Source organism: Rissa tridactyla, chromosome 2 (genome assembly GCF_028500815.1).
Source record: "Rissa tridactyla isolate bRisTri1 chromosome 2, bRisTri1.patW.cur.20221130, whole genome shotgun sequence".
Lineage (NCBI taxonomy): Eukaryota > Metazoa > Chordata > Aves > Charadriiformes > Laridae > Rissa > Rissa tridactyla.
In genome coordinates, this window is record NC_071467.1 from 14,936,230 (window position 1) to 14,964,225 (window position 27,996).

Below are 27,996 nucleotides of genomic sequence, written 5' to 3' on the forward strand. Positions count from 1 at the left end.
TTCTGTCTTGAATGGTTCGGGTAAACCTCTGTAACCCCATCAGAGGATGTGAGCACACGGAGAGCACGAGTGGAAGACACGAGGACATAATTTAGTACATAAAACCAGTTTCAAAGGCGAAATATGAAAGAACCCCGCTTACCTAAAATGTCCTAGTGTGTAGTCACAGGGCTCTCACATGAAACCAAAAGTAAAAACAACCCAAAGACCCGCTATATTCAGCTCTGATGACTGCGTTCAGACGTGAAATCTCTAAGATTATACACATGACACCACAGTGTTATTTTTACAAGTCAGGTTTCAGAATAGGTCTACTTTATTGCTAGCTGCTATATTCAGAGTATAAAAGATGCTGTAAAATACTAAACTCCCAAGTTCAGGAGACAGATCATACACACGAATAAATTCGGTATTTTCATATTTAAGTCCTTTAAATTTTAGGCAGGATTACTTTTCAAAAATGATGCTCTTCATATGGAAATTTTAACTGTATATTATATTTAGATATTGTACAAAACAAATAAAAAATTCCAGTTCCCTCCGGAATGAAGCCGTTTGCCAGCAGGATGTGTCAGGGTGCTGCCTGCACCGACAGGCTCTACAGCTGCCGTTCCCCCTCCCAGGGGTTTGCCTGCCCGTACTCAGAAAAAGGAAATGTTTCAAAGACATTCTTAACAAGTGTCGTGAAAAAAAAGCCCAGAAGCCAGAGAGGAAAGTCCTGTAGTGCATTCGCTAAGGAGGGTGCCACGGCACCGTGCGATGGGCAGGATGCTCATCCCTGGAGTCGTGGCAGCGCACGCTGCCTCCAGCTCGGTGGGTGTCAATATACGGGCGAGGGACACCCGGGGTGAGTGTGAGAGGAAAGGGAGATAAACTGGAAAGCAGGACAAAATTCGCGGCAAGCATGGGTTGCACGTGGAATACATCTGAAACCTTCGTTTGTGTTGTTACCATACAATAAAACATGACATAAGCTGATCTTTGTGTCTGGCCCAGCCTGGACACTGGAGTAAGCGTAGCAGTTAGTCTCCCACTCTTGCTTTTATCTATACTTGGCATAATGCTTTGCTTTTATTTTTCCCGCTGTAGAAGAGAGTGAGTAATCCACAGATATCTGCGGGATGTGATCCAAACCCACAGGTAAGTCAATGGGCTCTGCATCAGCAGTACCAAAGCCTTCACATGGAATTTTTATTTATTTATTTATTCTTAAATCGTGTATGAAAAGATTTAAACTCTTATGAGATATGGAAGTATCATGTATTCCTCTTCCAAAATGTCTTGAATCTTAACTGCTTTACTTTGCTAGCTTCACTTTGAATAGGTATGTCTGACTTTGCCTCCTCCTATTGTACTTCCAAGTCCTCTTTGGTGGACTTGGCAGCGTCAGGATAACGGTCTCACTCCATGATCTTAAAGGTCTTTTCCAACCAAAACGATTCTATGACCTCTATGATTTCTATATAGGCGAAGTCCAGGAGATGCACACCAACAACCACATAAATTGCGAAGTCAAGAGGAGGGAGGCTAAAATTGTGCAGAGTTGGAAAAAGGTGAAAATAACAAAAAAAACCCACCCCAAAACCCACAAGAAAACCAATCTCCAAAACCAGCTAACCAACCAACTAAAAAAACATACCCAAGGAAGGGAAAGGATCAAGAAAGCAATTTGGAAAGGATAATTGAGTTTCATGTGAAAAGGGGACTTGAAGAATCTCAAGGACAGAAGAAAAGAAGCAGGAGGGGGGTGAAAGGCAGCAGAACTCACTGGGCACAGATGCCTGAAACCGAGACAACGATCCTCAACCCCGGAAACAAAAGGAACTCTCCCTCCACAAGTACAGGCAGGCCAAGACTTTCACTGAGCAGCACAAATACCCCCAGTAAATCGTCCCATTGTGAAAACCCACCTTCATGCCAGCCGCGGCTGCCGGCCCGCTGGGGTCCACGGCCTGGATGTGGCAGGGTTTGCTCCCCCGCACCACAAAGCCCCAGCCCACTGCATCCCCGACGATCTGGAAAGAGAAAAGAAGGACGTGATCACCTTCGGGCAGCTCGGTGAAATTCAAGGGGGTAACATCTAAATGGTTCAAGATATAATTTCAACATCTCTATACTTCCAACACACAGCAAAGGACATTGTGTAGAAGCTGCTGTATCACTCGTGGGAAAGGCCCTATCCAAGCGAATCCTCTTGCTTTTAATGAACTTTTTTTGTTGAACTAGGAGACTGTAAGAAGCAATGTTCCCAGTGACTAGGTTCAAAAATGTCTTTACAGAAAGGCTTTCTCTAATAGTGAATATGAATCAAAACTTCTGTCCCATCATAGTCGAGAAAGATCTAAGTAGAAAACTTTGATTTGGGTAGGTAATCCACTCCTGCAGTGCAAGTATTACCAGGAGCATAAAGTCTAGATGAGTTTGTGTAATACAAATGTTACTAGCTTTATGTAATTTTACACTCCATTTAAGGCAGCAATACTACATTGGCATAAAGACAGGATAAACAAGTGCAGAATCAGACCTGAAATGTGTGGAAGTACTGATAACGGAGTTTGGGATTTTAAAGTACAAACCTCAGCAAATGCAAATAAGCTCTAATTATCCCATCAGAAAATGTCTGTTTGGATTACCTTATTTATACAACATGCAGAAAATAAAGACAAACACTGGAGACATACCGTAAAAGTTTTTCTTACATATGGGGCTCCAGGCATCAAAAGCTCATCAGCAGTCACGGGTCTCTTTAATACTGCGGAGGTACATAAATGAATATTCAATATAAGCATTCTTCTGGAGTTTTTCCCAATAAATACGATACAGTGTTAGGATACAACACATTTTTGGTCCCACTTCCCATGCACTCTTTCAATTCTTGCAGACTTGCTTGAACGTAGTAAAAGAGCCAAAGACTGCAGAATAACCCTGAGTACTAATGACGAGATCTTTGGAAAAACCGGGCATTTAGCCAACAGAGTTTCTTGTCTGCAATCAAGATCCATTAAACACTATCACAAACATCAGAAGTGGCTGTTCCCGTGTCCTGTGTTGAAACAAGTGACCGACCTTCCTGGCATGGAGCAGTTTTTCTTCCCGGCTCGCTCTGTGCATGTTGGGTGCTCTCTGCTAGTTCATCCGAGTCGGGTTTGAATCACAGAATCGAGTAATGAGAAAATTCTGCTTCAGTCAGGAATTACCCCAACGAAGAGATTTCTACAGTTGTAGGCACAGACAGCTAACTCCCCCTCACCCAGGGACAGCCTAGGTAATCTACAGCTGGCTGGGATTTTACATGAAAGGAAATACCAGTGACTTTCTGCAGGTGATTCCCCATTGCCTTGCCATGGCACGGGGTACTTTTCCCCTGAACAAAGTAAATGCAAAGTTCTACCAAGTCAAATCGATGCCATTCTGCATACCGGTTTTTGTCTGTCTATAAATGCGTTACAAGGTGGAGGACAACGGGATGATATATGTTGTTCGCCATGTTTGCCTGCTTCACCTCTAAAATTGTGTCTGCTTTTCTTTTAGCGATAAATAATTTTGATGATGTCTGCCTTTTCGGTCACAGGTGGAAGATAACATTTCCCACAGATGGTATTCGAGCACATTCACGAGCTTCTTAATGCCATTCATGGGAGCAGGGAGAATTCTAGCATATGAACCAATACGGATTTTTTTTCTTTCCCGTGGATGTTGACAAACTGTCATTTAGCCAGCGTTACACTTTGCAGAGCATACCTGGTCAACGTACAAAACCTGAATGATTATGCTCATTTGACAAGTCAGAATCAGGTAAATCATCCAGGCGGGACTCCCTTGCGTGCCTCCCCTCATTATACCTCCAGAAATTTTTTTTGTTTCATGATTGTTTTTCTACATGACTGGTCAAGTCATGACCTGGGGTTTTTTTAAGCGTTTGCCTGCAAGAGAACTCATCTGACAATAAATATACCTCTGCCTTGTGTTTATTGGCACGCAGTTCAGTGACATACTCCGGGTCTGGATAGCAGGAAGCTATTTGTGAAAAAAATCACTTTATAGTCCAGCAGAGGTTTAAGAATTCCCCCATAACATTTACATCTGACAGCCTTATGTTAACCTGAGCGAGACGACGTGTGGACCTGTACTTGTGCTACAGAAGAAATTACCCTACATTGCCAGTAATTGAATAATTCTTAAAAATAAGTCTAAGTCTGTTGCTGTCTTCTTTCAAATATGAGTCTGCTAAAGCTATTTAGAGTTTGAAAATTAGTCGTAAAGGAGAGTTTCTTTAAAAAAAAAAAGAATTTATGCAAGGGCAACACCAGTCGACTCTTTTTCTTTCTGTGTTGTGTAAGTAGCTGCGTGAAAATAAACTTGTTCTCACTACTCATGGGTTGACGCTTCACATATAATCAGAACCATAAATGAATGGAATAGTCAGCATACTTCAGATAGCACACACATTTACGGACAGCGTACGAATGCTGCGTTATCTGTCCCAGAACAATTTCCAGGAGGTAATTAAGGATGTACTGGGGCCAAAGAGCTCCCCATACAAAATCTACCAAAGTGTTTCTGGGAAGTATACCTGAGAGATATTCTGCCCCAACGTGATACTGTGGCACCCTTCACATAGGGGCAAACCCATTGCCTATGGGGGTAAACACGTTGGAAAGCAGTGCCGGACGCCCACCAGCAGCGTACTCCAAGGATGCAATGGCCACCAGCGCTGAGCGTTCCCCCAAGCTGGACAGCTGGTCTGGTGTGAGGGGTCATGGCTTCTGCAATCATACCGAGTCCTCCAAATTATTTTACTTTAGAACCCCATACTGAATGCCCAGCAGAGCCTACAGAGAGGGAAGGAAATGTGCTAAAAGGAGAAAGAAGGAAATGTCCCCATAACTACGCCTTTCTTTCTGATGGCCACTCTCCACAGCAGGAATGAAATGCGCTTTAGCTCACTCATCTCCTGAGTAAATTGTCAATGTTTTCAACAGGATTCATGCAGTGCTTGAGGCACTCTCTAGTAATCAGTTCAAATGCCAGCATCCCTTTGAAAGCAAAGCTTACACGTAGCCACTGAAGCCTCCCCCGTTGTACAACTGTCGGCACAGACCCGGTAAATTTGAAATAATAAGGAGCACGAAGGGCAGCGGGGACTCTGCTTTGAAATTCAGGGCTGTTTCTGAGGAAAATGGAGAAGCTGAAACAATATCTATCCTGGTCTCTTTGTTCCCTTCCCAGATGTACGGTAAGAAACAATTATAAGCGAACTGTGGAAGAATGGGTGTGTTTAACCTTCCGGCATGGGATAGGAAATCCTTTCAAAAGGAAAATAAGCTTCAACGCTACTTTTACCTTCCTAAACAGACCGGTGTAAGACCTAAACAAAACCCAAAAACGTTGAAATGGTCCCTGACAGCCTGAAACAATGCCACCTCTTTTTTTTAGAGGTTGCTGTTTTCTGAGTTGGGCTATTTCATAGCAACTCAAGCGGCCACTGGATAGTTAAACTCTCCTCTGACTTGCACCAAAGGAATGTCTCTAGGAGGAGATTTGAATGGGTTCAGAGCTTGGCAATGAAGAGGCAAATCTGGGCCCCTGACTGCATGTCCTCTAAGAGATAAACTGCAGCTCAAACCGCAATTACGGGCTTGATGCAGAGATTATTGGAGGCAGACGTCTGGCTTGTGTTCAGCGGGACTTCAGGCTAGAGGGTGATAATGGTCCCCTCTGGCCTACAAAACCTGTGACGCTGTGAATTTTTAATGTATCCTTGACAAGATAAACTTAGAGGCGATGCCAGGCATTCTTCATGTCGCCTTCTCCCCAGCCAGATGCCTGCGCCGCGGCTCCTGCGCATCATAAGCGATGCTGGTGCTCACCGGACTTGGGGTTGCAGAGCACGGGGGGGCTGCTGCTGAGCGTCGGGCTGCTGCTGAAGTACCCGCTGCTGCCACAGCTGCTCATGCTGCTCCTCCGAACCGCCGACACGATCTTTATCTCCTTGGTGGGACTCACTACAAACAGAGAGAAAAGACAGAGAGAAAGGGAACTGGTATCAATTATTGAACCCATTTCCCTGGTTTCTTTAAAACAATAGCAATAAGCCAGCCTTTCGCTGAGCACACTGGGAAGGGGTTAGTGTGGTTCACATTGAAGAGTCACTGCACGAGCATGATACACCCAGGTATGCTGTAGCTAATACGATGGCTGAACTACCCCCGTGGCAGTGTGTTCTAGGAGGCATTTAAATATAGGGAAATAAATTCTTCCATTTTTCTTTCTACTTCCCATTTATTCTTTAGGTTCTTGATAGATATTGCTGCACAACAAATGCTGCAGGACCCCTTCCCCTCACTTTTACTCTTCTTGAAAACTCCACACAGCATATATAACTGATTACTTTGGGCTTGGAGGGATTTTAACCAGTTCTGTTTGTTCATGGACACTGATTTTTGATCAGCATCTGACATGCTATTGATACAGGCACAAAACCATCCCAGGGAGCTAAAGACTTCGTAAATTGAGTGAATGGACAATCCCTGTGAACAGGGGCACGTGATACCCTGCTCGGCTTTTTTTCAGCTAAACACTGAAACCCCTCGCCCAAGAAGGATTGTTTGGCATCCCAGGGAGTTGCCCTACAGACAGCAGTATAGTTGATGAGTCACCTGAGAGAAAACTGGTGTGCTTTCTGTTGTCGTGGTTCTGCTTGCGCAGGCAAAACGGGCTGTCGTGGCTTTCTGGCATCAAGCGAGATTTCTCAGTGAGGAGTTCCATTAGTCGCCGCCGCCGGCGGAAATTCATTCTGCACTGGTAGAGCAAGTTGCTGTCCATAAAATGGTGCTTGTTGGACACTGAGAAAAGAAATGGATAGAAGGTCTACGCCTGGTAGGACTGAAATGAGAGCACATCTATCTGCAATGTGGGAACAACACGCCTCGCTGTAAGGAAGCAGCACTCGGAGGTCTCCTCTTCCCCTCTGCGGACTCGGAAGGAGGAGGAATCATAGAATCATAGAGTCTTCATGGTTGGAAAGGACCTTTGAGATCATCAAGTCCAACCAGACACACACAAAAAAAACCCCCAAACAAACCCCTACAATCTCTGTCACTGGAGCATGCCCTGAAGTGCCACATCTAGACGTTTCTTAAACACCTCGAGGGATGGTGACTCAACCACCTCCCTGGGCAGGCTGTTCCAGTGCCTGACCACTCTTTCAGTAAAGTAATTCTTCCTAATATCTAACCTAAACCTCCCCTGCCGCAACTTCAGACCATTTCCTCTGGTCCTGTCATTATTCACCTGGGAGAAGAGGCCAACACCCACCTCTCTACAGCCGCCTTTCAGGTAGTTGTAGAGGGCAATGAGGTCTCCCCTCAGCCTCCTCTTCTCCAAGCTAAACATGCCCAGCTCCCTCAGCCTCTCCTCATACGACCTGGTCTCCAGACCCCTCACCACCTGGTAGCTCTCCTCTGGACACGCTCCAGCACTTCCATGTCCCTCTCGTACAGAGGGGCCCAGAACTGAACACAGTACTCGAGGTGAGGCCTCACCAGTGCCGAGTACAGAGGCACCATCACCTCCCTGCTCCTGCTGGCCACGCTATTCCTGATACAAGCCAGAATGCTGTTGGTCAGCTTCACCTGGGTAGCCTCAGTATACAAGCTTTTATAGTGCTGATAACAAAGTGGCCACTGCTGAGAGGAATCTTTTACACTACCTTGATTAATGACAAGCACTTCTTTTTGTCAAGTGGAAATGGAAGTACTTTATCTTTCCACGACAGGCTGCAGAATGGTCCATCTCCACACATGCTCTCTCTGCATGACGTTTGGTGCTGCTGGTCACCACAGACCAGACTTACCTCCTGACATCGAGCTTTTTGTAAATTCATCAGTGCAGGGCAGCCCCTGGGGGCTCTGACTGACGCTTGTTCGGAGCTACAGGGCAGCGAAGGATCGAGACCTGTGTATTTCCTCTGTCTTGTTCACCACAGACGCCGTGTCCCAGACGCTTCCTGCAGGCCACTTCCTCCCCTTCGCACGGATACGCAAGGTTTGGGAACAGGCACCCCGCCAAAAATCATTTCTTACATAATGAAGTCTTAATTACAACCTGTTTTGACACTGAGAGCAAACCCCAGGTTGCTGGTGTCAGAGCAAGAGTGCCGAGCCCACGGGCTGCAGCATCGCCGTAACGTCTGCGTGTTCGCTGCCACTGGCGCTGCACCTTTCTAGTGACGAAAACTGCAGCAGCTGGACGGAGTTTTGTGCCAGGTCCTGAGAGTGCTCTGACTCCTTCAGGGCTTGATCGTAGGAAAGCTCTCTGGAGCCCTCCCTGCATTAGTACTGCAGCATCTTAAATAGCTGCAGTAGATGTTTTGGCTGCGTGTTCTATCTCCTCACCTAGCTCCTGTGATTACGTGCCACAGAAATTATTTCCCACAGTTGACCTTTTCCATGAGGGATCTAGATTCTGGATTTACCTAGTTTATAAATTGCATTTCTTCCAATACTGAATCATAAGAACTGGTGGGTTATGCATATTTATATGTAAAGTGTAAACAACAACATAAATATGCACTCGGACATCAGCCACATCTTTGAGTACATGACTCAGTCATTTGGCTTCAGCCTTCTACTGCAGCCACCGAAGTTCCACCTTGGCCTCAGCTCTGCCCAGCATGTGGGGTCCAAAAGCAGCAGGGCCCACGGTGATACCCCAGGTCCAGAGACTGGAGTCCTGCTGGTCCGCTTTCCCTTTGTCCTCATCCCCATCACACTCTTTCTTGCTCTCCTCCCTTCTTAATACCTCCATGTGTCCCAGATTGCTCACCATGAGCTCCACGGAAGTAGCCCACATACATGGTAGCCTTGCCAAGAAAGGCTGTATGTAGACATTAACTTCCAGCACCATTTGGTGCGTGTAAACTGAAGGTATAGCCTCAAAGAGGAAAAGGCCCAGCCACCTTCTGCATCAGCTGGTGGTTTCAGAGAGAATATTCATGGCAGGGATGTCCAATCAGTTATCCTCATCCAGGCAATAAAGAAGGGGCCAGTCCTAGCCATTGTCCTTGGCACAGCCCTCCATACAGATACGGAAACTGCCATATGGGGTCAGACCGTAAGTTCATCTTGCAAAGAAGCACGTCTCTTGCCTGCCTGGGCCACTCAGAGAGGGGACACCGTACAAACGGACTTTTACCTTTGGGACACCAGGAATAATCAGGACACAGGAGCTTTCTGAACTGCACGTGCTTGTGCCCAAGCTGCCACGCAGGCCGTCTGCCCCAGAGTCCCGCAGCGTGGCGGAGGCTGCAGGACATTTCTTAGAGTTTCAGTAAAAGGTTTAGAGTTTTGAAACTCTACCTTTTCTCATGAAGAAAGCAGAAAGTTCATGCCAGTCAGACAAACTGCGACGTTTCCAGTACCATCTACAGAAAAGACCCCTGTTACCTCCACTGCCTGGTTCTGCTGAAGAGCTTCGGAAGAGCCAGTGCCACTTGGCTCCTTTTTGGTGCTCCACCTGTTGTTTCCTCGAATGAGCCATACGCATCCTCTGCGAGCAAAACGGCTTTGCTAAGTCAGATTTAGCATTGCAAGCAGTTCCTTACTGTGTTCTGACATGTTGAATACCGCAGGCACACACTGCTGCTGCGCTCATCATTTCGGACACATAGAGCACACGATACTATTAAACACCACTTACTAACGATCACTATTTTTGAAGAACGGAAATGCAGGAGAGATTTGGAGACTTGCCTACATCCACCAAAGGATTTCCTATCAGACGCAGAGTTAATATGTAGGTGTTCGCAGCTGCCGGTCTCATTTTCAGACCACTGACACAATGAGTAAAAGTAGCAATATCCAGCAATATCCTACCACATTATTAGAATAACCTGCCGCAAATACAAAAAAAACCTTTTTTTTTTACGACGTCTTAAAGAGTTCCCTGAAACTTAATAAGATCTACTTATTCAGCACACTACTTGGATTCATAATCTTAAATGAAAGACAAATACTCCCTTGGAAGCAGAATCACTGTTGCCAACCATTTGCAGTATAAAAAATATCAGTATGGTTTCTGATTCAAGTTAAATATTATGGCATTACAGTTCTTAAGTAAAACTATTCCGTTCCGTTTGGGTCATTAACTGAAGTGCTCTGACAGTCCTCAGAAATTATGATAATCAGAGATCAACACGCTGGTGTTACAGAAGCTTGAAATTCTAGAATAATTCTTCACCATGAAACTACATAATATAAACTTCTTTATGCCAAGCTACTAAACATATTTTAGAATAACAATACTTGTTTTGACTGAAATATCGTAACATTCTGTATTTACAAGAGCAAAGTTTAGGTCTGACGTTGAAGTAATTCACTCCTGCGGTAACTATTTTAGTCCACGGAAGGGTGAATTTTTAGACAATAAAGGAACATGAGTGGAAAAGAGAAGACCAATGATTGTGTGTTGTGGAATATTTGTATACAATTTACACAACAAAGGGTTTGTAGCGAGAATATTCATGACAAGTAGTATCAGTACAGAATCTGGAGCGCTCATTAATTTCCATAGTTTGAATATCTCCTTGCTACTGATAGTTCACCATTCACGTGAGCGGTAGAATCAGAGCGTGCAGCCCCAGTTTGAGCAAACGGCGCATTCATAGCACCAGGTAACTTTCTGCATGTTCCTTGACTAAAAGGTAATATTTATGCATATTTAAGGAGAGGCTCAAAAAATAGACAGGAGTAGTTAGCTCAAACTGCCTCCTTGAACATACATCACCAAATAAAATATCTCACCAAAATTACTGGTGTGCCCCATGGGGCTAATTGTTTATTATTTTATTTTTTTTGAATCATCGTCTTGCTGACATATTCACGATTTGGGATGAAATGTCGTTGCCGGGACTCTGCCTAAGAGTGAGTGTATCTGGAATGGTGTGGAAAGAAGGGATTTCCAGACCACGGATCAGAAGGAAGTGGTTGAGGCGGGGGAGGCGGACACGGGTGCGGGCTGTCTCTGAATTGCCCCTCAGGTGCGGTGGCTGAGTTACAGCGTTAGCCAGGAGGAGTTCCGCCTGTCCTCACCCTTGGTAAATCACACCGATGTGAATGCCGGAGGCAGAGCAGGCACAGAAGGTTGGTTTTGTTACACTTGGCACACGCCGGGCGAGAGGTACCGGGGCAGGCACGGCTGCGCGCTCACCTGCTCCGACAGTCCCTGCTGCGCTGCCATCGGCAGAGAACAGCGGGAGTGAAAAACTTCTCCAAGCTGATTGCAGGATGCCGAGAGGGCTGCGCAGACTTGCTCGGGAGGGATTTCTTTAAAGGTGATTTCGAGGTTGTTACCTCGAGCTATCGTGGAGCGTTGACTCAGAGGCAGCAGCAGAGAAACTCGTGGTGCCCAACAAGGCTCCTGCTCCCACTATCTGTCCCTCTCATGGAAGGTGCTGCCTCTGGATAGGGATTGACTTAACTACTCCTGAATTAGTTCACTGCCCTTCATAATGCAGCGTAGAAAAGCAAACTGGCACCCATTTCAGCTTGTCTTAAATGGTCGGGCCGTGGCTGACGAGGATCAGGACCTCTATGTGTACATGATGAGGGTGACGTAAAGAGCAAGGTGGGGTGACTGCGTGGGCTTTTCAATCCAATTTAACTCACAGGTGCTCATGTGGCAACATGTTCCTGGTACGATGTGCACCTTATGAAAGAAACTGTACCAAAGAGAGTAAAGAAACCTCCAAAATCACAAAAGTGAATTAAGAGAACTTCTGGTCCTGGATGGAAAGGCACCAACATTAATTCAGAGTCACCTATGTCAAACTTTGGTGGTATGGTCACAACGCACCGGTCTAATCTCCCACAAAATTTCTCCCAGAAACAGAATGTAAAAACTGCCTTTTAACCTTATGAAACTATAGTTTAATCTTCCTTCAAAGCAGCCTGTAATGACCACTTTACTCTTCCCTTACGAGCTGTTCAAGCCTTCAGTTACTTTCCCTGCCAGGCAATAAAGATTTAACTCGAGGCTGGATTTGTTTAACTTTAGCTGCTAATCCCTGGACTTTGTCACACCTTCATCAGAAAGTTAAATAAGATCTGGACAGAAATCTTTGTAAAGAAGTCTGTGAAGGGATGAAGTCGACTCTCAAACATATCTCTGATCAGCTGAATAAACAACACCCCTTAAATTCTGACTCGTTTTCTAGCCCTCCTTGAGTCCTCTTCAGACTTTTCTTCATCTTCCCTAAAATCCGGCTATCAGACTGCACGCTCCCAGCTACAACCTCCCGCCCCTTCTGTTACTTGCTGCCCTCCTTTCTGTACATCTCGGGCTCCCAGGAACAGTTCATACAGCTGTACTGCGCAAACAGCAGAAGCTGGGAACGATTTGTGCCCTGTACATCCTCCTTTCCCTGCACAGCATCGCTTCACACCAGCGAGCGCAGCCTGTATTCTCATTTCCTAGATGTATCGCCCTCTAGTTACACCATCAGTTACATGAAAACACATCTCTTTTGGGGTAATGACCATTTAATAATTAGAGTTCAATTATTTGTGTGCCGTCTCATCTATCCATAGAGTTTGCACACTTCATTGGCAAGGATTTTAGCTGGTCATTCCCCACTTACATTACAGTTAAGAAGAGAAAAACCCGATTATTTATTTTGGCATTTCTCAAATTGGGAGCACCTAATGTTGCAGCTTTGGTGGTTCTTGTGCCTGGCTGCTTCACAGTTTCTGCCCGGAAACATAAAATATAAATTGCAATGTCCACGCGAATCTTCTCTCAGCTTCTGCTGCTGACATAAAATCCTGGGATCTGCACGGGGCTCAAACAGCCTCTTCTTCTTTTGCAAGGAGGCTGATGCACAGCAGAGAGAGAAATATTAGCTTTACATTCATTTCATAGAACCGAGGAGGCTTTAGAAAGTACAAACGCCTATTTTAATAAATGGTGTGACTCATGCCTTAAAAATCAGGCTATTTTCATAACTGGCTTTTCCCCCAAATCCCTCCCACCACTTCAGCTCCCCATGTTTTTGGGCGCTGATAATCTGTGTACATCTTTACACCGGTGATTAATGCTTTCTACCAGCCGAAAGCTGCAGTTCCCGGTGGGCCAGGCCCAGCGATGGGCTCCAGCTGCTCCGCACGTCTCCAGACCCACAAGGCTGTCACCAGGAGAGCCCGCGGCTGGAGCCGGGGAACGGCTGCTCCGCGTCGAGGGAGTGGTGGGAAAGAGATCAAAGTTCCCCGAGGAGCCGGCTGAGCAGCTTTTCTCAAGAGAGCGAAGGACATGTTGAAGTGTGCGCTTGTTTGTTTGTGTGAGCATGAGCTTGTGCTGGGGTTAAGAGGAAGAGGTTATAAAAGCATTAGCAGAGTGTATGGAGTTTTCAGCGCTGATATGTCATGTCTTTCCTCACTTAAAGACAAAAGCAGCACTGAACTCTTTCCAGCCGTGCCCAACACATTTCCAAGCCTTTCGCTGCACGAGGCAGCGGCCCCAGCCTATTCGCAAGTATACTTTATCTTTTTACTGAGGTAGTTTCCTCTATTAAAATGACATTAAGCACAGTTCAAAGCTGCAGGCCGAGGGAGGTGATTCTGCCCCCTCTACTCCGCTCTGGTGAGACCCAACCTGGAGTACTGCGTCCAGCTCTGGAGTCCCCAACATAAGAAGGACATGGACCTGTTGGAGCTGGTCCAGAGGAGGGCCATGAAGTTGATCAGAGGGCTGGAGCACCTCCGCTATGAGGACAGGCTGAGAGAGTTGGGACTGTTCAGCCTGGAGAAGAGAAGGCTCGGGGAGACCTTACAGCCCCTTCCAGTACCTGAAGGGGGCCTACAGGAAAGGTGGGGAGGGACTCTTTATCAGGGCATGTAGTGATAGGACAAGGGGTAATGGTTTTAAACAGAAAGAGGGGAGATTTAGATTATATACTAGGAAGCAATTCTTTACTCTGAGGGTGGCGAAACACTGGAACAGGTTGCCCAGGGAAGTTGTGGATGCCCCATCCCTGGAAGTGTTCAAGGCCAGGCTGGATGGGGCTTTGAGCAGCCTGGTCTAGTGGGAGGTGTCCCTGCCCATGGCAGGGGGGTTGGAACTAGATGATCTTTAAGGTCCCTTCCAACCCAAACCGTTCTATGATTCTATGATTCTGGACCTTCACTATCACTGGGTGCAATGGTCTGCACCTTTATATAGCAAGTCACAGATGACCATACCAGTTTTGACCCCTGAAGCAGCAGGACATTGCGCCGAAGGAGGAGGATGCAGGATAAGACACGCTGGTGGGCTGCAGGGAGTGACAGGGGGCTGCTGGTTTATCTGAAGGATGGCACAGCCCGAGCAGCTCCCACCAGTGCCCAAAGCGTGTCCAGGGAAGGGCCGGTCTCCAGTCCCGTGTCCTTCTGCTTCCTTGCTCCCCTCTCCTAAGCAGAACCAGTGCTTAAAAGGGAAGGTAACAAAGCAACACCGTAAAATAACGGTTCCTTAAAATAACGCCTCTGTCCATGGATAGCAGCTTGCTGAGCCCGGCTCCTCTGTGCCTCAGGCCTTTCGCCAGCTCGGTTTCGGTCCCTTGCCAGAGAAACAGTGGAAGTGTGTGTGTCCACTTTGGCTTTCACCGAGGGAGAGTGAGCCCATGAGATTGGAAAACACCGAGCAGCTGCTGAGACCCGCATGGGCTGGCAGCTCGTCCTCACCCCGGCTCCACGCTGCCCACCTCTGCCCCACCACCCACCACTCCTGCGCGTCAATCTTCCACTCCTGCCTCGCACCAACACACGTGCGGCCAGAGGAGTATCACCAACACTTTATTCTGCACTGGACAATGCTTTTCCCACTCCTGTCAGAGCCTTCCTGTTTTTCTAAAGCTAATCTGGCATCTGCAAATGCATTTCAATAATGGCACCTATTCAGATTCGTTTCCTTTTACACATTGATGAATTCCACCTGCTTGGAGCTCCCTCAAATCAAGGAAGAGAGACTACAGATGTTCAGCGAGCACAGGGCCTTGGGTGTTGGATTCCCTGCACCATATAAACACAACACTTGCATTTCCCCCTTTTATGAATGTATATATGCTATGTACACTGTAGATAAGCCCACCTGCGAATGTACTTAACCAGCATGTTAAACTCTTGGCACTGCAGCTGTACTAAATGGTATTGTTTTCTCATTTGTATTACAAGGAATTTGCCTTGAATGGGCAATGGATCTAAGCTTGAATTGCTCTAGTTTCCACCAACCCTGTCATATAAAACAGGGCAGACCCTGGCCCTGAAATACGAAATCCAGAGAGCTGTTCCAGCTCATCCTAGCTAAGGGTGAAGCCAGTAAGCGTGTCCAGAAGTAAGTAGGTCCTCGACCTATAAGTAGGTCCAGAAAAAAAGCTGTGGTATAATTAGAGAAGCATGTCCCCTGAGCTGTTTCAATGAACTGTGGTATATTCACGTAGTGCAAAAAACGTCTAGACAACTTTTATTCTGCCTTTAAAGCATCAGGGTTACGACAGACAACTGCCAGAAGTTCCTTGAGAACTGAAATACGGAGTATCCTGCTCATATTAAAGCAGTATGCTCTGCTCAGTGCATTAACGTTTTATTTCAGCTGCCTTAAAATAGGTATGCAGATAAGTGTTTCTGTACACATTTTCTTTCCAGTAGGTTTGCCATCTATTTGCAGTCTATTTTCAAATACGCGCGACTTACTCTAGCATGAAAAGCCCGTGTTGAATCACACGCATTTCAGCAGTCTTTTCAGTTTGTATATGAGGATTTATCGTCTTTAATTTAGCAAGTTTACAGAACATAGCCAACTGCTTTTCTTTGCTTCCAAATAAAGTATGGAAAGTACAGTCTGTGGCGAGGGAAGCAGAAGATGAAAAGGCCCATCTGGGTATCTTTTTTTTTTCTGTTGCAGCTGTTAAAAACTGAAACTCATTCTCTGTCAGAAAAATAGAATTTGGTAGCTAATATGAAAAGAAGTCTTCACATGTTATTTACATAATGCATAGGGCATGTGGGTCTTTCAAAAACCAAACTCATTCCTGCTTCAGAGAGAGACAACTGCAAGAAGAGCACAATGAGAAGTTGATAGAATCAGAAGCTGGAAGATTATAGAGTCACATGCAAAGTTCTTATTCTCCTACTTTCCTACAAGGGCAAAAACACATAAAATATGCAAAGTGGTCTCCAGATTTGGCATAAGCAGTTGAATTACTGTGGGTGAGGTTACTGTCCCAACGTATGGGAACCGCCGAGGAAGAATTGCCACACAAATAGCCAACCGAGTGCTTCTGCGCGGCATCGGCTCAGGGGGAACAGGGCTTATAATAAAAACAAAGTTGCATTGCAGGACTTCAAAGACTAACTGAAGGCTTGTGTTTTACTGAGATAAATCAAGGCACCATCTGTAAAAATGGGATGTTTTATAATTTTTTGCATGGAGTACACACAATGAATGCTTGGATAGATGCAAAAGCTGATGCAATTCAGGCGTTAGATCAACTACAAAATTCATATTAAAAAATCCACGTGCTAATTTTGGAGGAGAAAACCTATGACCATTTAAGTCAAGGATTTATGGGATGGTTCAATTTCAATGGCACTTATAAATGGCTACCTGCAGTTGATATTTCCAAGAAAACAGGTTCCAAAGAGAAATCTCAAATTAAGGAAGAAGTATATATTTCACATATACAGCAAGTTTTCACTTACAAAGTAAGAAATGTCAGCTAATCATCAGGAACTGGACATCTAAAGTTAACGTAACAACGCATACTTTACAATTTATATAGAGAGAAAGCTTTTCAACAAAAGCAAAAGAAATAACACATTGTTAGGTATTTAATCTACTTTCACAATTACAATAAACTTTCAACTGCATCGTGTAACTTGATGCTTAAAACTAAATGCAGTGACCGCCTTGTTAAGGGCAATTTTGCTGTATGAAGGTACAGAGTCCTTGCAAAGAACAGGGAAAATTAAATATATGTTTTAAGACTTTTCTGCAGAGATAGGGAGATAGCATATGCCAATATTTACTGTTCTCGCTAAGTCACTACAAAATGTTTGTTTCTATCTCTGAAAGTAATTTGCACAGTGGAGTTTTGCTGATAAAAGATTAACTCTGGAGAGGTGGTAAGCACCTGCCTCTGTGCTAAGCCAGCAGAACGTGTGCCTGCCTTGAATACACCAGCTCTGGCCAAGTGCCATTAACTTAATAAAACTTTTTAAAGCTGGAAGGTATTCTAGTTGGGGGTGGGCGCAGAAGAGACCCATGTCATGCCTAAAACACCTTACCCCATATTTGCTACCACTATAAAATCTTAGCACTGATAAAAAGTTTCAAAGATACCTGCTAGCCAGTCATCTCCAAAAGAGATTTTTCCGCCCCTCGCTCATTCAGGAAAGTAAAGTCTACGGCTTTTTCAGGACCCATCACACGTGTTCCTCTGCCGGTCTGAGGTTGGGAACCTGCTTCCCGCCCCCCTGGAGCAGAGTGGGCAGCCGTGCAAACCTCTTCGTGCTGGCCCGTGGTGCGGGCACTGCCTGGGGAAGGTGCTGGAGGGATGTCAGAGAGGAAATAACACCAAGCTCAGGCACTCGAAGGTAAGCAGCAGTTTGGGAAACAGCACCAGCAAAAGAGAGAGGATGTGATCTAGCACGGGAAGGGGAGCAGCTCAGAGCTGCATTTCTCGCAGGCTCAACCGGGAGAGCGGCACATGCCATACTGTCTGCGGTGCAGGGCAATCGCTGCGTGCTTACGCTCCACACAACACATTGAAAAGTGTTTCTAAATGTGCTATGGTTTGGTCGCTGCCACAGAGGAAATGCAAATATTCGTCTTGCAAAGTGCAGGTGCTATCCTAAGAAGGCATAGCTTCCTCTTAACAGCATTAACCAGATTTTAAAATGGAAAGTATTTATCACTTGAGATTCCAGACCTTAAACCTTTCTGCAAGGCGGGCAGATGTTTCTTCACACCCCCAGCTTCCATATCCAGAGAGTCCTCAGAAGAGGAGAGGAGGACTTTGCCTGTCATGTCGGTGGTGTGCTGCTACTGGGGCTGCGGGTGCAGGGTAGGTGCTGCAGGAAGTCCCGTAAGCAAGTATGAGCCAAAAAATGATGCCAGAAGGAGCTCTGTGGATACCCTCTTTCCTCCTTGGGCATCTCGGCATCTCTGTTTTCCAGACTGAGCAAGGGCTGTGACTGTGTGTGGATGTTCATGCTCTCCTCTGCCTGCCCTTAGCCCATCCTCACTTTGGCCTCATCTACTCTGGAGCTGGCAAAGAATTTCCTTCTTCTTTTGCTGCACGTGAATTTTGACCACAGTAGCTAATTGGTCTCACCATTTCCGTATGAGGAAGAACAAGGAAAGATCCAGTCTCCTGGAGGAAAGGCTTATTACAAAGCTCTGCGTACCTCACCATACTAGAAATGGGCTTTTCTACAGCTGAGAAATGTGTTCTGTGCACCTGTTGTCCCAGCCCTTATTGAATGTGCATCACCATGTTTACAGTTCTCCGCGCAATCTTTATTCCTATACTCTGGCGAAGACAGTCAGTGTTCACAAATGCAGAATATCCACTGGCGATTACACTGCCAACGACAGCCTGCAGGAAATGGACAGTGCATAATACCCTGATACTTTTTCTTTTTTTTTTTTTTTATTTTTCCATAGTACCTGGGGGTACCAGTCCATAGGAAAGGACATCTGGCTCCTATTTGTGCAAGTGGTGGTTTGTGGGTTACTGTTCGTATGCGCCAGTGGGATTTTGGAAGGAAGCAATTCAGCACTTAAGCATGTTTCGTCATTTTCATGTATGGCAGGGGAAATACATATAGTTATATATGCCCAAAGAGATCAGGAAGATTATTTTTAAACTGAAACATTTGATGTTTTTACAGCATTTATACAATTCCTCTTAAACCACTGTTTTCCTTTTTAAATTTAGCATCACTGTTTATTTCCTTTGTGAAACCTGGTTTGTGTCTGACCAATTAAAGTGAAGATAAATGTGACAGGAAGCTGTTTTGAATACAGTACCTCAGCTGCAGAAGAGAGCTTCTCTGAGTAATTGAAATGAAAGTCAGTATCAGTAAAAATAAATTGTGCAATTCAGTTGTGGCTGGAAAATTGCTACTGAGATTGGCAACTTGGTGCAACTATTTCTATTACTTTCTATTGCATTAGGTAAGGTAATAAATACTTCATAAGAATAGTAGAGCAAGCTTTATTTTATTCCATATTGTGGATATCAAACAATACTGCTAGCAAAAGATTGCCTTTAGGGCAGAAAAAGGTTTTATTCTCCACTCCTGCACAGTCGAGAGTCTTTCTGCTGGTTCTGCCAACAAGGATGCCAATTAGTGTCAAGTAACATTTTCGTTCTGCTGACGAGATACAAAACAAAGGAAGCATAGTATGGTGAAATGAATTTACTGTACTAAGAGATAGAAAAATACCTTATTCTTTTTTTTTTTTTTTCTAATTAGACCTAGAATTCAGTGAGATGTGGGAGGGGTGGAAAAGAGAATACCACTTCTGCCATTTTACAGTTTATATCCCCAATTCTGTATTGGGAGTTCTCATTTTGAGCTCTCTTCTTAGAGATCATACCCACTTGCTAAGGTGAACCCCAAACCACCTCTGTGTAAATTCTGCTACTGCTTTCATCAATATTCCCAACACTATCTAGACAATTATTTTCAGTGAAATCCAGCGGAGAATGAAATCTCCTGCTTGGGAGCCTGCACAAAGCGTGTCCACTGGTAAAAGTAAATCTCAAGGACTCAGTTTTATTTTACTTCCAGCTTCCCCATCAAGTCAGTGTGAAATCCCCACTGAGTTACCTTTGCCCCAGTAAAAGCTGAGCGAGGAAGACGACGGTACCTTGGAGTGAGAAGGCCACTTCCTCAGCAATCAACCAAGTCCCAGTGCCCCTTTTGTGGTCACTTCAAGAGTTTCAAATCTCTTTCTAAGACAGCCCTTTGGCATGTGATGGACTGCTAGAAGGGGACGGGCAGGGGATAAACCTGCAAAACTGGCCAGGGCAACCCATGAAGGTGAGCAGGTCATCATCGATCGGGAATCCCACCCAGAAACCCGGCTTGACAGAGGCAAAATTATTTCCCTGCCGATGTGCACTGCTGATCATTTGCCTTCATTAGTGAAACAAAGGTTGATCTGCAATAAAAGCCACATCCTGACTTTCTTCACTCTGCAAAGATTGCAATAGCAAAGTAAATCCAGCTTTGCACCAAGTGTCAAGTCCTGACTTTATTTCCTCTGCAAAAGTGTCAATAGCAGCATAAATCTCACTTCTGTCTTTTTTTCTTCCCTCTTTTTTTTTTAAGGAAGGTTTACGTTGTGTATCATACACAAAAAATGCTTGGGTAAAAATAGGAATGAAATCATTGCTGCTATAAAGAGGAGGGGTGGCATACCTTCCCTGTCCGTCAAGCTCCAAGCAGTTGGCACCCTATAAATCATAGGAACCACGGCGTAATTATAGAACTGGAAGCTGATTACTGTAAACATTCAGAAGTAGCTCCTAGTAATTGGAAGCTAAAGATAATGTGAGCATGATTACAACCACGAAGGAACTCTGCAGGTCCCTTATGCCCCCATTTTTCTCTACTCCTTAAAACTAGATTTTCTCACAAAGCAAGAAGCAACCCAGTCAATCTAGCACCTTGTACATTAACAACCTGTTAATACCGTGAATTGTTTGTTGTCTGTCAGAATTAGCCTTGATTTGACAACATTCGGATCACCAGGATCTGATTACTTTCCCGTTGTGTATTAAGCAACATAGCTAACAGCTACTGCCAGCTTGTTCTGTCATCTCCTGGCACCCCTTCATCACTCCCAGAGGCCCTGCAACAGGTTTATGATGGAAAATGCACGGTCAAAGAAGGGCAACTTGCACTGAAAGAAGATGATGACAACATGTAAAATGGGTTTTAGTGCCAGGGTGTTCATTTCTTCACCCTTGGGGCAGTATGGAGAGAAACCTCTGTTTCTTCTGTCTCCTCCACCCTTGGACCTCCTTGGTGAAAGTACATCTGCCAGCCACATTGTGCTGGACCATAAAGAAATTTTCGATTTCTGCCTCAAAGAAGTTACGCCACCAGGACAAATATAATAACACTTCAGCTGAAAGTGATACCCCCTTTCTTACCCGAACATACTAGAATGAGCCTGCAACATGACCAAGAGTAAAGCTGCTTTTCTGGCATCAGGTTGTGCTCTGCGCCTGTCCTCAAACAGGAAGATATAAAGAACCTGTCATTTTCATTCTACATAGAAAATTTGGCTTTTTTACGGCTCTAATCCCTACTTGATCCTTATAAAGCTATTTACCTCAATTATATGTAGTGCTGATAGCAAGTTATATTAGTTACCACAAGTGTTGGAGCTTTGAGTTTCATCCATATCCTGACGTTGCTATTATACAATCCCAAATTCTGCATTTGAGGCAGAATTTTCAGAACTAAGACAACAAGCTCTTGGAAAAAGCGACCCTTTTATTAAATACAGTTACCTAGGCTCCTACGTGAAATCATTTAGAACTTGGACATATTATGACAAGAGCCCCTCCGCATGATTTGACCCGAAGGAAGTGCTAGAAAAGGTGTAGCTTTTGCTACCTGGCAGTAAATTTCTCACCGTGCTGTATAATCCCGTGCTCCAAAAGTCTGCGGCCAAGCTGCTCTGCTTCAGTCCGTGTGGTGGCTTCTCCTTCCTGGATCAGCCAGTCAATAAACTCCGATGCCACGAAGGTCCGTTCATACTTGACTCCTTCCTCTTCCCTGGCTTGCAGAAGAGTATTTTCAGAACTCATCAGCCTGGTATGGGGGAGAAAATCTGGTAGGGAAAATGGTTCTTCAAATAAGCAACTCCAGATTTATTCTGGCAAATCTCACTGATATTAAGCAAACAGATGTGAACCTTTCACTGGCTTACTAAATCATAGAATCATAGAATCATAGAATTGTTGGGATTGGAAGCGATCTTAGAGATCATCTAGTTCCAACCCCCCTGCCATGGCCAGGGACACCTCCCACTAGACCAGGATGCTCAGAGCTCCATCCAGACTGGCCTTGAACACTACCAAGGATGGGGCTTCCACCACCTCTCTGGGCAACCTCTTCCAGTGTCTCACCAGCCCCACAGTGAAGAACTTCTTCCTAACATCCAGTCCAAATCGATCCATCTCTAGTTTTAATCCATTCCCTCTAGTCCTACCATTACCTGACATCCTAAAAAGTCCCTCACCAGCTTTCTTGTAGGCCCCCTTAAGATACTGGCAGGCCACTATAAGGTCTCCTCGGAGCCTTCTTTTCTCCAGACTGAACAACCTCAACTCCCTCAGTCTGTCCTCATAGGAGAGGTGCTCCAGCCCTCTGATCATCCTCGTGGCCCTTCTCTGGACACATTCCAGCACATCCATCTCTCTCTTGTAGCAGGGGCTCCAGAACTGGACGCAGTACTCCAGGTGGGGTCTCATGAGAGTGGAGTAGAGGGGGAGAGTCACCTCCCTCGACCTGCTGGCCACGCTTCTCTTGATGCAGGCCAGGGTACAATTGGCTTTCTGGGCTGCAAGTGCACACTGACGGCTCATGTTGAGCCTCTCGTCCACCAGCACCAGTCACTGCCCAGCCTATATCGGTGCTTGGGATTGCCCTGACCCAGATGGAGGACCTTGCACTTGGTCTTGTTGAACTTCATGAGGTTGGCATGGGCCCACCTTTCCAGCCTGTCAAGGTCCCTCTGGATGGTGTCTCTTCCCTCCAGCGTGTCAGCCGCCCCACACAGCTTGGTGTCGTCGGCAAACTTGCTGAGGGTGCACTCTATGCCACTGTCCATGTCGCTGACGAAGACGTTAAACAAGACCAGTCCCTCAAGCTATCAATCTAAACTTAGGATGTGAATTATAACTGCTTAGTCTAAAAGTTTAGGCTTTATATCCCTGCATGAAGTTAATGCTTTCTCTTTTTTTCCCTAAAAGAAAACAAGGTTTTTCAGTTTCACATTTCCTCTATTTAGTTCTATAGCTTCTCTAAAAGTTAATGTGTTATCAACTTGGAAACAAAATTAGCCCAAAAGCACCAGATCGTGACTAATGTGTTCAAAAATTCCTAATTAATTTTTACAGTTAGCAGGACTGTGCCCCGAAGTCATTTAGATGGTTTTGAAAATTCTCCCCATAAGCTTTAAAACAGCTGCAGAAAAATTCAAGAGGAAGGAAAAGAGGTAGTTCTGTGGTTTGGGTGGCTGATAAATATTTAGCGTCCAACATCCAGTGACGCAGCTGCAATCAGTGAATTACACACCTGAAGACATTGTGACATCTGAGTCTCAGAGTCTCTGTGCCTCAGTTGGCTCCGTGTAACACCAAAGTTCAGAGGAACATCCTGAGGTGTCTCTGAATCTCCTAGTGCCTGGCATGTACCTGGCTTAAATACACTAATAAAATTCTTCTGCATTCAGGTAAGGCACACAAATGATGCAGTATAAAAAAAAGAAAATAACAAGTCTCAGTATTTTGTTAATGCAAAAGTAAGGTTGACAGTTTGAAAGAAGAAATGACAATTGCTCCCTTTCAATACAGAATCCCACTTTTTTGTTGTTGTTGGGAGACCAAGCACCCTAGCATCCTTATTTATTAATTTAATTTTTCTTCATAATTATTTTATTTGTTATAGGCTAATAATAAGACTAGTGGTAAGACTTTCAGAATAATAGCTCAAGAATGGCATGGTTATTTTTAACATGTAAGACTAATAAGTCCCCTCCCTTCACCAACTATTTTGAAATTAAGGGCACAGCTGAACTACAACAGGAATATTCTGGAAGCGCTTAATCTTAGCCCTTCTGATAAAAAAATCTGAATTTCATATAAATCCATACGGGGGCTACCTCTTTCTTAAACTGCCACCATGTCCAGAGTTCATGGTATATAATGTCACCTCCTTTGGGAGGCATCAGAAAAATCTGTGCCATGAGAACACAGAGAAAAGTTTAATTTGAAATTACAATGAGGAGGTTTGGCAGGACCCAGCCCATGTGATTTTACCTCAAAGATTTATTCCCTTGACTTTAACAAGAGCTAATCAGAAGCCTGAACTGACTGGATGTGACCACCAGGCAGCGGATCACCAAACCAGGCGATAGCTGCTCAGCCACAGCTGTATGTCAGCGGCAGATATAACAAACTGCTCGTTTAGACGTTGGTGCGTCATTGCCAGCCCCTCTGAGCTGAGTAAGAGCTACGGAAGTCAAAATTAGCTGAAGTCGGGGGTGAGGCCAAAAGCAAGAGTATGTGCCACAGGAGACAGAATGTTGACTCCAGAACTCTTGCAAAGACTTTATTCTTTTTTCATATTTTGATTTACAAGCGTCTGCATGCAAGGCAACATTTTGTCCCACACTAACCACATGCAACACAGACAGAGCTCCAAGGGACCATCTTTAAATGCGTCTCGTTCACCAGGCTTTTTTCCCCACCTGTACCATCTGCCCCACGGTTACCCAGAATTTGTTACTCAGGCTCTGTGGGCACCAAATAAAAAATCCTTAGGGTTGTGTTAATTGTTCTTTGATAAGTCTATAATTAGTTGACCAGCTCATTGAAGTTGCAGATAGAGAGGTCCTTGAAAAAAAGATGCTAATCGTTAGATTTTTACAGAGACATAAAAGAAATTTGGAAAAATATCAAGTGGAAAAAAACTCGGCTTGACATTTCACACCCTTCTGTGTGTGCCCAGAATAGCACTGCAAAGGATTTGGACTTGTGAACAAACAGACACGACAAATTGATGGTTTAACAAACCCAGAAACAGCAATCCATAGACTTACATCGCTAACTGAAGTAAATCACTGTAACTCCACGGCTGTCAACAAAGCTGTACCAATTTACATCAGCCAAAAACCTGGCCTTTCATTACCCAGGACTGGAAACTGCCTCTATCTCTTCCATTTTATCCTTGTTTCAAAAAAACATGAGGCTATTCATGCCAAAACATATTCTTTGCGAAAAAATGGTGTTATCCCTTAAATACATTAAGGGAATGTATTTAGCCAAATGCTGGGATTCAAACCCTTTTCAAAAGGAAATTTTAGCCTTGTTTTATCTAAATAACTGCACCAGAGGATAAATTAACCACTGATGAGTTAAAACGAAAGCGATTCAAAGAATGCAGTCTCAAAATTATCTGAATGATTTCCTGAAATTACAACCAGAAATCTGCACTTCTTTCACTGTGAAATCTGGTTGAAAAATCTCGGTTGAAGTCAACGCCATGAGATGACTTATAGCTCCTAAACCCGACTGCACCAGAAACAACAATCCTGTGTGCCTGACTGAAACCTACTGAGAACTGCAAACATAAAAATAAGATGCCTGCACAACTTGATTTATTTTTTTTAAAGCTGTGACAGGTCTGTGCTGGTTTTATTTAAGATATGCAGGGAGGGTCTTAATAAACAGGAAACATGTTTATCTCATTTGATCTATCTGGTCAGTCCTGTAGAGTATGAAAACTGATATAATCTTTGGACCTAATAAACTATTTAGCAATTTTCAGACAAGGCTGTAGGAAAACCAGTAGGTTTCACCTCTAGTTATAAACTTGAACATCAGAGCATTTTCACAGAAAGGATTACCAAAATTTGCAATGATGTGCAGGGAATCTGAGCTGATTTATGGTTTTCAGTGCAGACGAAGGGAGAATACAGGCAGAGACTGATTTTAAACCTTCTCATGGCACAAGTACAGCCACCAAAACGTCCACAGTAGGTGAAGGAGGTAATGCCGCAAGAGAGGAGAATCCAGGGTACAAGAAGCTTTGTGGTCACACAGAAGGGAGACAGGCAAGAGCTCCTCACCGTGGGCACAGGCCTAATGTTCCCGTGTCCCAGGGGAGAGCACAGGGCATTTACCCAAAACAGCTGTCTGAGTTCAGGGAACCTGCCTAACGCGTCCATTCCTCTGCCCATGCAACAACCCGCTGATCCTCCTGAAGTATTTTGCTCATTTTGCCCATTGAGGGTACAAACCTGCATGGACTGGTGTTGGATAACACATCTGCAATTTTTGGCCAGCACAAACTATGCTGGCTTCTGAATGTAACGGTACTCCAGCCCTAATGCAGTGGGTGGAGCAGAGCAGGAAATAGTATTATAATGTCTATCTTAAACTAGCAAAGCCTAGTGAAGATCAGCAACATCTACAAAATTAGACACAGATTTTTAAAATATGTTGGATTCAGATAGATTTCCTTTGGCATAGCTGCATTTCTCTTGAAATTAGGCCTACAAGCATTTTGATAAACAAGTTGAATACACTGGTAAGTGATTTCGCATCTGTGCATGAATACTTTTCTCCAGTTGTTGCCATTTAATAAGTATTTGAATTGCACTGAATTAATATTTTCTGTCTTAACCCTATAAGCAAACTGATACAACAGATATATTACACATACACACGTTTCACTGCACAACTCTTTCTGTAGTAGTCTGACTTTCAGTATTAGATTTTGAGTTTAAAATGCATCCAATGAAACTGTGAAGCTGTTGCTAACAAGCACACATGGACAAGCGACCTAACAAAATCTGAGTGCTCTGCGTGCTGGATTTGCTGCAATAAACAAAGTGAAGCCCAGATAGCCCAGGTATGCATTCTTATCTCCCATGAATATAAAATATTTCCGATGATCCATGGAGAATTTTGACTAGCTTTGACTGTCACAGACTGGTTTTGAAATGCCATGTATTTTTAACCTGTACTATATTTACCATTCAGGGCTGGTTTTAAAAGTTTCTGAACCCTTTAGATACGTTGCCTAGGAGCAATCACCTCGTGAGGATGCAGTTATATTTAGACATAGGTGCTGCTTTTGGAATTAACTCCTTTTCCAAGATGGGGACAATCTATACTGTTATGAACATTTTTCTGCTAATACAGCATTGGACAAACTGGACACTAGACACTGGTTTGGAGACAGTTCTTCACTCAGAAATGGGGATGGAAGCAGATGCTGGCAGAAGAGAGTTCTTCTGATCACGGCTCCTCTCATGCAGAGGACTGTTATCAGCCTCACCAACAAAAAATGATTTTGCTCACAGAAGAACAGAAATAGAAATACAGAAATCAAATAGAAAAAAAAGGTTTGCTGCTGTAGACACACTGATTAGCTTTCCATAACATGGGCCAGGCTTGCAGGCACTGTGTGTTACAGAGTCTAAAGGAGCAAATGCTGCGCTTAGTAAAGCGCAGGAGATTTTGGAGATGAGTGATTCAATTCATCTGTCCCAGTGCATCCAATGAAGGATTTTTTTCCAGTGGTGTATTTTCTTATGTCTTATACAATTATTATTTTTCACTTTAAACAGTCACAATCACTGAGTCTCAGGGAATTTTATATGATGGATGCAACAAAAGGAGAGGTGTTTACAGTTATTGGTTTATATTTCAGTTTTATTGCTCTTTCACCAAATTGACCTTCAGAGCCTTCTAACCTTGAAAGCAATATTCAAAACAAGCTTTTAAACTTGGGATTGTCCTGAATACTTTATTCTAATAGGGAAACAAAATTACTCCAGCCAGAAGACACAGCATCTCTCCTGGCTGCTGCATGTTTCTGCTCTAACCAAGCAGGAGAGTGGGTGGGATTCAGTCTGGAGCAATACTTCAAGCTTTTTGGTAAATAACATATCACAACTTTTGCATTAGTTTTTAGCATATGCCAACATGCATTTTATTCACTCTTGCTTGAAAGTACTGTGTCACAGTCTCTACATCCTGAATAAAAATGTCATTAATTATAGATTGGGAAGTATGGTTAAGCTGCCTAGTTATTTGACGGAAGTAATCCAGTGGGATATTCAGTATCTCAGCATAATCATCTGTTTCAAATCTTAATTAGATGTTCTTGGCTGGGATTTTTTTTTAAACTACATTTAATATAACCTTTC

General features: G+C 44.2%; 1 protein-coding gene across 3 annotated transcripts in view; it reads right to left on the reverse strand.

Moving 5' to 3' along the window:
• Positions 1-27,996, reverse strand: part of DEPTOR (DEP domain containing MTOR interacting protein) — a 77,761-nt gene that overhangs the window by 18,576 nt on the left and 31,189 nt on the right. For all 3 annotated transcript variants that reach the window (XM_054191107.1, XM_054191104.1, XM_054191105.1), the window contains 5 exons: positions 21,688-21,866; positions 6,660-6,845; positions 5,871-6,005; positions 2,682-2,752; positions 1,911-2,015 (listed from right to left, as the gene is read on the reverse strand). In XM_054191107.1, coding sequence (XP_054047082.1) covers positions 1,911-2,015; positions 2,682-2,752; positions 5,871-6,005; positions 6,660-6,845; positions 21,688-21,866 — 676 coding nt within the window. The remainder of the gene's footprint in view (positions 1-1,910; positions 2,016-2,681; positions 2,753-5,870; positions 6,006-6,659; positions 6,846-21,687; positions 21,867-27,996) is intronic.